The following is a 12,575-nucleotide window of genomic DNA, read 5'->3' on the forward strand; positions in this document are numbered from 1 at the left end:
GCCTCCCGGAAAAGTAAGTCCATGAAATAGTTAATAGAGTCATCTCAAACTAAGTTAATAAACCAAAACATTGTATTTCCCACCTCAGCAGCTCGAACACGCCTAATTTCGTCACTCCCTGGAGTGAGGAAAGAGCTACTTTCCTCACTCCAGGGAGTGAAACAAAGTAGGTTTTTAATTTAGTGAAGGCCATGAACTGCCACTTCATACTTCTATTACAATTTTTTTTTTGTGTATGTGTAAATTCTGTGTAATTCGAAATACATTTTAACCTTTAATATGTTCTCACTACTGAGGTGAAAAATTATATGTGCAACACGAGAGCAAAATTTCCTCTCTTGTTGCACAAATAACTATTTCAAACTCGATGGGTACGTTCGTTGACAGGTATCATTTCAGTACCATTTAGCGAGATTTGGCGTTTTTAGGTTATACATTATATGCAGATGAGACATGTTACCCTACCCATCGAGTTAAAATACTATGATAAGTTCACACGAACGATCGCAGATTTGAACGTCGAAAGTGCATCTCTAGCTGTGGAAAGATTGATTACTTACTGTATTTATTTCTGTTTCTTTGCAACCTACTTCCAAGATGCCCAGAATTCGTATTTTTTCTCCTTCGTATCATAATATTTCTTCAGGCAACAAAAGAACGATCTTATCTGACTCCGTATATAGAAGCTCAAAATATACATCGCATACAAATATTGCCTTAGAAACTTACTTTGATAAATAGTAGGTGCTCAGGAGATCCTCTTTTAAAAATACAGCTTGGAAAAATATTTGTGTCTCGTATTCTTTGTGATGTTTGTAGAATAGATAACTAGGTTTTATTGTGGTTTGTATTTTTTTATCTACTTTTCTTATAAATATTTAGAATCACAATTATAGTGAGTCATTCGTTGACCAACTAAGTAATGTTGGAGTTTTGAATGATTCACGGTTAGTTTCACTAGACTTATATTGACCGGGATATAGACCGTGATTACCTTTTGTATTATTTGTGAGCTCCCGATATTTCGACGCAGTTACATGCATCATGTTCACGGGTGACCAACGGTCGCATTCACACTTGTTGGTCCGGTCGCGTTCACACTCGTTGGTCTGTCCAAACACACTACACTCACGGTGTCACTACGCGTGTTTGATTCGGATATCACTGGTTTTTTACACAAACAAATCACAGGATTCCACACATTTGACAGTTTAAACCCATCTTCACGATTATAATTTTTTTTTATTTTACTATATACCAAGATTGGTAAGAGAAGCCGTTGAAATTCACAAATACAAAAATTTTAATCGTGAAGATGGGTTTAAACTGTCAAATGTGTGGAATCCTGTGATTTGTTTGTGTAAAAAACCAGTGATATCCGAATCAAACACGCGTAGTGACACCGTGAGTGTAGTGTGTTTGGACAGACCAACGAGTGTGAACGCGACCGGACCAACAAGTGTGAATGCGACCGTTGGTAACGTTGAAAGTGAACGCAGCCGACGCGCAAGAATGAGGGTAGACAGAGCGCTGTCTACACAACTTTGACACCCACCCGCTATCTTCAGTCACCCGTGAACATGATGCATGTAACTGCGTCGAAATATCGGGAGCTCACAAATAATACAAAAGGTAATCACGGTCTATATCCCGGTCAATATAAGTCTAAGTAATGTTGGTTTGAATACTTAGATATGTCATCGAAGGTCAGTCAAATGTCACCTAATAAACCGATATAAGGCTGGTTTGAAGAGCTCTTTATTATATAAAAGGCGAAATAATGTAAAATCCAAATTTGGAAAAATGTACTTACGATTTTTTTTTACATAGGTAGGTACGTTTTCGTAATGCGGGATGAGGGGGAAGATTTTTTAAGGACTTACGGTGAAATTGCGATTATGTTGCCTATATACAATTTATCACCAAATGTCAAAATATGACGTAAAAAAAGAATTTGACAACAAATAAAAAATTAACCCAAATATACACATTGACAAGAGGAACGCAAACAAGGTTTAATTATTGGATTACAGTACCTTAATTAAGTAATTTCAAAATTAGTAATTAAACTTTTTTTGTGTGTTTCTCTAAATTTGTCCATGAGTGTAGAAACTTTATATAGGTGCTGCCTATTTGTAGTTTGTCTCGGTAATTGGCCCTCTAATATTTGTGTAGGACTTAAGTTTACTATGATTAAACTGGTTCACATGAACGTTCGACTCGCTCGCACATGTTGTATCACACGGCAAAACTAACTTAACTAGCCGGTGGCGTCGAAATTATTCAATGAGCCCGAAGCCCCAGCTTCCGAGTTCCGGCCCATCGACCGGTAGCGACTTTAATCCGGGGACCGAGTACCGGTATTGGTTTCATACAAAATAACCGGTATTCAATTTCGGTATATCGGTTGTTTATGTATATTTTTGCATTTCAATTACCTAGCTAATCTGATAACTTATTATCCGTACCTGAATATCATTCTAGAATATCAGAGAAATATTGGCAATGCTATGTGTTATTTTGTGTTTTAGTTATACCGGTAACGGTCCCTGCTTTAATCGTATATACGAGTCGCAAATTTTCTCTTCCCATTAAACGCAATTTCCATTCAATTTCATTTACGAAACAAGCTTATTTCTGGTGTTTTCTTTTGCATATTTGACGGAACGGCACTTGTGGGACGAAATTGTTTTCCCTAAATTGATCGGGTTATTTGTTTTTCTATCGAATTGTTATTGGTACTCTCAAGCTCGATCAAAAAACAGATCAATGATATTATTGTTGCGTTAAGCTACCTTTATTAAGCTATATGGTTAAGGCAAAGAGGATATAATAAGATAGAGCGGTACTGTCATAGTAAATTTTGTAACCCCAGTAAATTCACTGCCATCTATCGACACACCTTAAAACTAAAAATGAAGATTTATAAAAATACGATAAAATGTATTTAAATATAGATAAATGTTTTTTTTTATTTGCATTAATTATTTTTATGATTTTGACCCATGTTCTTTCACTGATATGCGTTAAAATTGTTAAATAACAAACGAAACCGTCAACGCCATCTATACGACAGTAGGCAGAGCTAGTAGCGCCCTCTGATCGAGAATCAAATTTTCTTGATTTTCGAGGCACGTTTTTTCCTGTATCCATCTATTACGGAGTTATATTTATATTTGGTTAAAGTAATCGCAACAAAGAAGTTTAGAAGTCTCACAATTTTATTTTCGTATACATTAATCAAGATTTTCTGATGCTCATAAATTGTATTTTTAAAATTAATATGTTTGCGAACTTTAGTTGATCTCGTAGTATACAGAGAGCGTTATTAAAAATAGATAAGAAATAATAAAAAATCATTTATTTTGTTGAAAATATTATGGTGTTTCAAACGTCCTCACATAGTTTTTTCTATCAACATACCAATGGGGTCAATTGAACCACTCTCCCACATTATCTTTGATTCCCTATCATTACATAGCCATGGGCGGTAGGGTTTTCAAACTTTGTTTAAAAAAAAATATCTTTATTTCAGAACATTCAAGATTCCGTACAATATTGTTAGTACCATCGTTATAGCTGTGTTAGTAAATACATTAAAAATAAAAACAAAACTTACAACAATAAAATCAAAATCCAATAAATTTAAATAATGAATACAATAATAATAATTAATATGTAATAATAATAATTAATTCACCAGCAGCTTGCTCTTCTATATGGCCTTGTGGACCGCGAAGTACCGTACTACAAGTATTTACCTGTGCCAGTTCTCGAGAATGGTCGTGCCACGCTCTATTGGGATCGATCTATCATCACTGACAGGACTATTGTAGCCAATAAGCCTGACATTGTGATAATAGATCGATCGCAGCGCCGAGCCGTGCTCGTCGACATCACCATCCCCCATGATGAGAATCTCGTGAAAGCTGAGAAGGACAAGTCCAGTAAGTACCTAGACTTGGCTCACGAGATAACCGCCATGTGGTATGTTGATTCGACGATCATTGTCCCGATAGTCGTTTCAGCGAACGGTCTCATAGCGAAGAGTCTCGACCAACACCTTGAGAGACTCTCGCTAGGTGGTTGGATCAAGGGTCAGATGCAGAAGGCGGTGATCTTGGACACGGCGCGGATAGTCCGCCGGTTCCTCTCTCTGCAGCCCTGACCACCGGCAGCTTGGGCCCTGCCCCGCTACCTAACGCTAACCCTAGGTTAGGTTTTTTATAATTTGTTTATATGTATTTTGTATTGTTTTGTAAGTGTTTTTATATTTTACTTTTATATCCATATTATAAAAAACCTAACATAAGAAAATGAATAAATAAAGAGATTAATATGTTAGATTCAGAATAATATAGACTAGAATAATAATAATTAGAATGAATGAATGATTGTTTAAGAACTAAATAAATAAGGTTTAGTAAATATAACCCATTTCTCACAAACAATAAAGATTATGATTATGATTAGTAATATAGGCGCATACCTTTCTAACTGTAAACATGAAATAGTAACAGGCCATCAAACATAAATTGTTTCAATTGTCCCCAGTCTACCCTACTAGGAGGTATCTTTCCTACCGTGCGTGCTGAGCTTAAAGATAGGTATTGTAACGTTGCAGGACCACTCGGACGGGTCGACCACGCCGCGCGACAAGTCCGGCGGACACTCACCCGCTGCCTGCGAAGGTAAGATGACGATCTTCACATTGGATGGACTGCACTGCTCGCTGCTGCCGCTGCCGGGCGATGTCGTGGCCAGGCCGTTAGTCTGCTAAACCCCATAATAAGGCCCATTTATAGCTTGACAAATTCGTACGTGACACTTCCATGGTCCGCGGGACGGGTACGAAAGACAGCAGGGGCGGGTATGAGTTGTGCGGGCGGTAGGCCGTCGGTCCGCGGACCATCGGAGTGTCACTTGCGAATTTGTCAAGCTATACATGATGCGAGTCCCTCGTATGATTTTGAGTGAAAAATACAGACCACGATAAGTTTTCCACGAGCAGGTTACGAGAACATTCGGGCAATATGGACGCCCTTTAAAGTGTTTCTAAATCCGCAGGTGTCGAAGGCGAGGGCGAGCGGTGATGGTCAGCAACGGTGCTGTTGGACCGCCTGGCGCAGCGCGGCTTCGCGGCCGACACGCGCCTCGCCCTGCCGCCCACAGGTGGGACACTAGGACAGGGCTTACTGTAGTTAGCCATATGTAGAGCAGTCAGCAACGGTGCTGTCGGCCAGACTGGCGCGCAGCGTGGTTTCGCGGCCGACACGCGCCTCTTCCTGCCCTCAGTTGTTACCTTATCTGTTGGGCCATCTGTTGTACCTAGGGACTTATTAGGTTGCATGCTGTCTATTGTGCTCGAGCGGCGGCGTCCAGCGGGGCATCAATGTTAAGCAAATGCAAAAATGTGCGTGTAGCCTTAACATACTGCCTATACCCTATACCCTTTCACAGATCGTCGATGACAAATGGGAATAAGTTAGTTTCTATGGACGCTTCTCCCACGTTTTACTTTTCGAGCGTCATATACTAAATTAACGTTCCGCTTGAAGGAGATATTGAGTACCCTACAACTCCTACATAGCTCTGTCAAAACCTTTACTTTTAAACATAAACTGGGAGGGGGGTTCTGAAAATCCGTAAGAGCAATGGTGTTTAAAAAATAATAAACTTTGTTATTAAAATTTTATGACAATAAGAATTATGACAATAAAAGTAGATATACTAAAAGAGTAACACATAAACCTAGATATTTACCTACAAACTAAAATTAAAAATCTTAACATAGGTACCTTGTTTATATTTGAATTCCGTTTTCATTTAGAATGTATTGTTCAATAAACTCGTCAAGCACTTCCAATATCACTTTTTTGTAATCATTATCCTTTTTCATCATGTTCTTCATAAAAGTAGTTTTGTCATTCAACATGATCTCATCGAACAGCGCAGAATCCTTGGATATCTTCTTCATCATATCATCATCCAGCCAAAACGTTTGCATTAAGCACGCGTGCGTTACAAGACCCCAAATATTCTGTTCTTTTGCTGAACTCATAAAGTTATCCTTAGTTAAAAATTCTTCAATATCGATGCTATGATTCCCAAGTACTAGTTTAAGTTCGTTGTAGTAGTAGGACAGAATGTAGTCGAGGTTTTGTTTTCGATAACGAGGCGTCAAGTTACAGTGAAGAAGTTGCATAACGTCGCCCGCTGGCGGCATGCACCGCACAGCAGCAAAATCCACGAACACACAATCGTCAGGCGCTACACTGCCGTCTTCTACTCTCTTATAATGAAACAACATATTATTATTCCACAAATCTCTATGACATAACACGTTACGATGCTCCTTAGATGGCTCGGCTAAAATCAAAACAGAGTTGAACACGGTGTTCCACCGTTTTTCAATGATTTTCATGACATCCAAGTACCTATATTTTGAGAAGGCTTTAACAGCTTCTAAAGCTCCTATTCTGCATTGGATAAACCACGAATCTGTTTCGATGAAGCCTCCTGACCCCAATTTTTCATTATATCGTTCTTCAAGTGTGTAAGTTCGATGTAATTCTTTAGTTCTTGTCTCCTCAAAGATGATAGAGCTCGCGTGAAATCTAGCTAGAGCTTGGAGTGCTTGCTGGGTGTGTTGCTCGTCAAATTTGGCAAATCTACTCCTCATTTCGTATTGTAGAGCTGACAAATCTTCGAACACCACTGCGTTTTCGAGGCATGACACAAATTTTGCACTCCATGGCTGCATACCTAGAATTAAATTGGAGTAGGATTAAAATTAAATATAAGTATGAATTACAGTCGAGTTCATAAATATGTGTAGGTACATATCTTGTTGATCTCGTTTAATTCGCTAGCCACAGACGCTCTCACTTCAACAGTACCTATGTATAAGGTCAGTCGAGGCAACATGCGCCATTGTCAACTGCGCCTACCATAAATATACTTACACAACCGTAAATAAAGGGCTACCCCTTTATTCCCTTCCACCTTAGCCATACTTTAGTAAGAACAGGAACAGGTTCGTCACGGTAGAAAGTTTTGTAAGCCTTTATATTCCCTTCCACCTTAGCCGTACTTTATTAAGGACAGGAACAGGTTCGTCGCGGTAGAAAGTTTTGTAACCCTTTATATTCCCTTCCAGCTTAGCCGTACTTTAATAAGGACAGGAATAGGTTCGTCACGGTGGAAAGTTTTCTAACCCTTTATTTAAGGTTATATTTTCTAGACGCATTTTCCCCTGTAGGTGCACTTGTCCCGACTGACAATATTTTTGTATTTACTGTAGGTATGAACGTATAATTTATCTTACCTGGTACAGCAATATTCCTTTGGATAACATCATGAAAGAATCGTTCATTGTCAAAGGTCCCCATCTCCTTATCCATGTTCGCTTTAGCGGCATTCGTCAGAGAAACCGCTTTGATGAAAAAGTTGTGCTGCTCTCTCTTGTTGTTTGATATCACAGGTACTTGCAACTTCAAGTAGTCGGCTCCAAACCCAACCATTTTATCTCCAACATAATGCACTGAGTAGTTTTCTATTATACCATCCCCAAATCCGTACTCGCTCAGAACTAGTTTGATATCTTTTTCAGATATATATTGGACATGAGAATCCCCTTGAAAATTCATTATTACATTTGATTTCACACAGAACGTTGTGGGATGAAATTTCGATGTGAACTGCAGAGATAATTTAAGTGTCGTTTGCCAAAAATAGACTGGAAAATCAAGACTAACATTTTGTTTACCTTAATGACGTTTCTGTTTGTCCTTTGGTTCTGACCTTTTGATATACAGGTTGTTCGGCACATGGTTGGACAAACTAAAACAGCGAAGAGGTGGGGCCATATGCTACTTATTTAGCCATATAAATCTTATACCTAGAGTGAAAAAATATTATACATATATCAACGGAAAATAAAATTGATTTACTTTAATAGGTAATTTAAGGTTTTTGCGTGTGTTCGGACAGACAATTAAATTAGCAAATAAATCTAGTAACGTCATTGAATAAAAATGTATGCATGTAACATGTCGTTGGAAAGGGCATAAACTGGGGACAAAAAGGGCATAAACTGAAAGAGATCGAAAATTCCAGGAAAACATGTATGTATGTATGTATGTATGTAAACATACATACTTGTTTTCCTGGAATTAGAACTTCTCGATCTCTTTCAGTTTTTTTTATTACAATTCAAAGTTTGACGACCGGTCTGGCCTAGTGGGTAGTGACCCTGCCTGTGAAGCCGATGGTCCCGGGTTCGAATCCCGGTAAGGGCATTTATTTGTGTGATAAACACAAATATTTGTTCCTGAGTCATGGGTGTTTTTTATGTATTTAAGTATTTGTATAATAAGTTGTCTGAGTACCCACAACACAAGCCTTCTTGAGCTTACCGTGGGACTTAGTCAATTTGTGTAAGAATGTCCCTATAATATTTATTTATAATGTTGAATGTTAGATAAGTTTTTTGCCTCTCACAAACTTTAAAGTGTCGTAGTTTTTTATTTGTTTACAATAATAATATATATGTCCACCAAATAAACAACACTCAAGATAAGAACAAAAACACATTTTGATGGGTTTATCCCTATTTTGATATGTTATTTAAGTTTAAGTGATGTATTTTGGCATACATTTTTTAAATACACAAAAAAAAATCCTAAACCATGGGGCCCAGGCCATTTTTATAGAGCTAAGCTAGTAGCGTATATATGATCCCACCTCTTCGCTGATTTCATCTTTCCAACCATGTGCAAAACACCCTGTAGGTACTTAATTAAAGATGCATTTCCATCGGCGGCAGCGGGACAAGAAGATTATTAAGTTTAAAAGCTTATAAATTTTATCAAATAGCTAGCTTTGAAAAATTACATAATGCTGGTTTCGCTATGTATAAAGATTGTAAAGTAGCGTCGAACATTTATCTAGAATAGGGTATTTGACTGTATTTAAAATAAATTAGTCGAATAAAAGCTAGAAAAACACTTCTTCATAATGTCAATGTCAATGATGTCACAGAATTAATAATATAAAAGTTTCGAATTCTGTTCCTTACTTGTTGCTTTTCTTATTTTATCGCAACTGCATTTTTATGAGCAGCCAGAAGGTGTCGCAAAAAGCACGGTTGGCTGTGCATAGAGGGGTGTTGGTGCCTACACTTATGTATGGTAGCGAAAGTTGGGTATGGCAGAAGAGGCATCAGAACCAAGTGAATGCAGTGGAAATGAGAGCGTTGAGAAGTGTGTGTGGTGTAAGATTACAAGACAGAATTAGGAACAGTGTGATAAGGGAAAAGTGTGGACTGAACGAAGATGTAGTGACAAAAATTGAGAAAGGTATGTTGAGATGGTTTGGACACGTGGAAAGAATGAGTGAAAGAAGGCTAACAAAGAGTGTATAAGGGAGAGGTAGAAACGGGAGTTGCAAGGGGCAGACCGCGGAGGACTTTCTCGGATCAGATCGGGGAAATCCTGAAGAAAGGCCAGGTCAAGAGCACCCTAAACCGGCGAGCGTGTATGAGGAATGTTATGAAAGTGAAGGAAGCGAAAGAGGTATGCCAGGATCGTAGCAAGTGGAAATCCGTGATCTCTGCCTACCCCTCCGGGAAATAGGCGTGATTATATGTATGTTTGTATGTATGTATTTATGTATTAAAAAACGTCGTTCGATACACGTGCGGAAATGTTTCCGCACTAGCATCGAAATGTACTATTACACCATGCATGAAATAAAGCACCAGAAGATTCATAGAGAAACGTAGACAGCAGTTATTTTTAGACACAATTTCTATTTTAAAACTCCTTTATAACTATAAAGAGTAGGTAATTTGATTGTGACGTCACATGCTAGTGTTTCATATAAATTCCATAGTAGCAAAATCGTTTTGACAGTTCGAAAAAAGAAACTGATTTGACCAGTAGTCAAATACCCTATTAGCTTCTGCCCGCGACTTCGTCTGCGTGGAATGATGGTGATAAAAACTATCCTTCAACAGGTCTCAAACTATCTCCATACCAAATTGCATCTATCGGTTCAACGTTTAATTTAAGCGTGAAGAAGTAACAGACAGACATACAGAGTTACTTTCTCATTTATAATATCACATTATAAATGGGTATACATGGTAGGGATGTTGGCATTTCAATATTTTGAAAGATAACACTGTAACACAGAGTTTATCTGGTCGGAAGATCAGCGCTGGAAGTCGCAACCTTCACGCTGAAATAAGCCCACTTCGAGTGAAGTAAGTATTTCTTATTTATATCAGATGGAAGGGGCTGTGTACGATGGAGTTTGATACATAGGCTACTTTCAGTAGTTAACTATTATAGTGGTCACGTCATCACGTGACGATGCGTGCTGGTGGCTGGTATTAAAGAGCTTGAAACGCCGGGATGTATTATAAGTAGGCGGTATGGCCTACGTCTACCCCAGGTAGCAAAATGACGTAAAATGACGTCAGCGACGTCATAATGACGGCATTATTACGTCATTACGACGTCGCTGACGTCATTTTGCTGCCTACGTTATAAAAGGCTATCCTTGTTGAGTAGCTCAACCAATCTCTCTGGAGCGCAAACTTTGTAGTTTTCCAGAGTAGTAAGCTCAAGTGTGATGCGAAAGGGTCCTGGATTAGCCCCACAAGCAACCTTCCCTCCATCGAAAAGTAAAAAAAAGATGCTTTGCGATATTGTTTCCTTCAGTGGGCACCTGCCTTAAGGATGAGTTGTTTTTATTGGTAATCATATCGTCTGTAGCTCTGCATAGGTGACTTTGGAGACCGCGAACTCGTTTGGCTCTTTTAGGTATACATTGTTGTCAGGCCCCGTAGCCAACACGCCAATCGCTAACGCTCCGTAGCGATCGAAACGCAACTGTCACTGTCGCACTAATATGGAAGAGTGATAGAGAGACAAAGCGTTTCGTTGCCGAAGCGATAGCGATTGTCACCTTGGCTCGGCCGGCAGTACTCAGTAGTCTAATAGCGTTTTCACATTGTCAGATCCGATATCGGATGTCGGAAGGAAGTAAAATGTAAGATATGTGTTTCTCTATATTTATATACGCACTTAATAAATCTTTCTCTCAAGTAATATTGAGAATTCGCAGAAGTTTCTCCTTGATAAAAAATTACCTAGTTATCCGTGCGGTTCAAAAATGATAATTGTAATGTTCTTACTTCTTACTACGTTAGAACGTAGACAAGGACATACTATTTAACGCCATCTATTTATAAGAACCCGATATTCACTACAAGTTTTACTATTATGAGGTTGAGGGTAGCGGTAGAAAAGGGAGGGCCTATATACCGCGACCACCGAAGTTTGCCTTAATTGGAGTAAAAGAGAAAGATTGCAAACTTCGGTGTTCGCCGCGTTGGGCCTCAGGCAGGACCGACGCGATATAAAAAATAAAGAGAGACACTCAGGCGCTTCTAACGGCAATGTCAGACGCAATAAGTTTAGATATCAAAACATCAACAACCAGCAACGTTTGTTTTATTTTCTTTACTTGCTTTATTTTTAGGGTTCCATATCTCAAAAGGAAAAAACAAAACCTTATATAGGACTCGCTCACTCTATTGTTCGTTCGTCTATCAAGACCCCTTAATCTCGGGAACGTTTGCAGGTATAGAGCTAAAATTAAAATCATATACTCGTCTCACCAAGAGACTAGCCCTTGAAAGTGCGAAAAAAAACAATCAGCCGTTTATGTCACAAAAACGTCTATTTCGACACTCGGAACAAAATTTATAGGGTACTTCCCGTTGACCTAGAACTATGAAATTTGGCAAGTAATATCGTCTTACTGGTAGCACGCTTTCGGGTTAACCACACACAATGGCATTGTTTTAGAGATTGTGTTCGAGCCGAAAAATCACCTGACTATCTCTACTACAAGTACTTATACGTCTGTTACCTATCTATGTTGCCCTAACTATGTTATATTGTGGCAGGTTGCGCGCGCTACCGCGAGCTGTGCTACCGGGCGTCGCACGCGCACCTACCGGACGAAGCCGCGCCGGCGCCGTGCGAGTGCATCAACTGCCGCCGTCGTCCATGAACCTTCACTTATCCGGTCACTGTCGCCGGACCCGTGCCGTCTGTCCTGTGCACTGTGGCGCGGATGACAAGATAAGACGTATGCGAGTGTATCGTCCGACCGTGAGACAACTCCGAGATCGACTTAACCTCGTGATCTGATAACTCGTTTTTGACTCGAGTCACTGACCTACAGTCACGAGGTGACTTTGTCCATGCCTGGTCTATAATCAAATAGGCCTAAATTATTTAATTAGCCAAAGCAAGTATACTTACTATAAAGTTGGCCACAATCACAACATATTAAAAACAACCTAAGATACGCAATTTACTCAAGTTAATTGTAGCCCACTAAGCTTTGGTGCACTCACATCAACAATATCTTACGTTTTCGAGTGGTATTAATAAAAACTTATAGAAGTAGGCAAATCTGAAAAGTGAAACTATTATTCTAAGGACAAACAATAATAGTGCTTTCAGTTACTCTGAAAGTTCCATAAGACCCCATGT

The 12,575-nt window shown here is 39.0% G+C and overlaps 2 protein-coding genes across 2 annotated transcripts in view; one reads left to right on the top strand and one right to left on the bottom strand.

Annotated features, from left to right (window-relative positions):
• LOC134748839 (serine/threonine-protein phosphatase 6 regulatory ankyrin repeat subunit B-like) overlaps positions 1–12,484 on the top strand; it is a 52,120-nt gene extending 39,636 nt beyond the window's left edge. The window contains exons 9-11 of the mRNA XM_063683649.1: positions 4,625–4,691; positions 5,068–5,172; positions 11,981–12,484. Coding sequence (XP_063539719.1) covers positions 4,625–4,691; positions 5,068–5,093 — 93 coding nt within the window. The 3' untranslated portion in view covers positions 5,094–5,172; positions 11,981–12,484. The remainder of the gene's footprint in view (positions 1–4,624; positions 4,692–5,067; positions 5,173–11,980) is intronic.
• LOC134749065 (uncharacterized) lies at positions 5,804–7,729 on the bottom strand. The gene is made up of 2 exons (XM_063683971.1): positions 7,328–7,729; positions 5,804–6,765 (listed from the first exon to the last, which is right to left on the bottom strand). The coding sequence occupies exons 1-2, from the start codon at positions 7,647–7,649 to the stop codon at positions 5,804–5,806; spliced, it is 1,284 nt and encodes a 427-aa protein (XP_063540041.1). The 5' UTR covers positions 7,650–7,729.
• Positions 12,485–12,575: the final 91 nt, after the last annotated feature.

Source organism: Cydia strobilella, chromosome 17, assembly GCF_947568885.1.
Source record: "Cydia strobilella chromosome 17, ilCydStro3.1, whole genome shotgun sequence".
In the NCBI taxonomy this organism is placed as follows: Eukaryota; Metazoa; Arthropoda; class Insecta; order Lepidoptera; family Tortricidae; genus Cydia; species Cydia strobilella.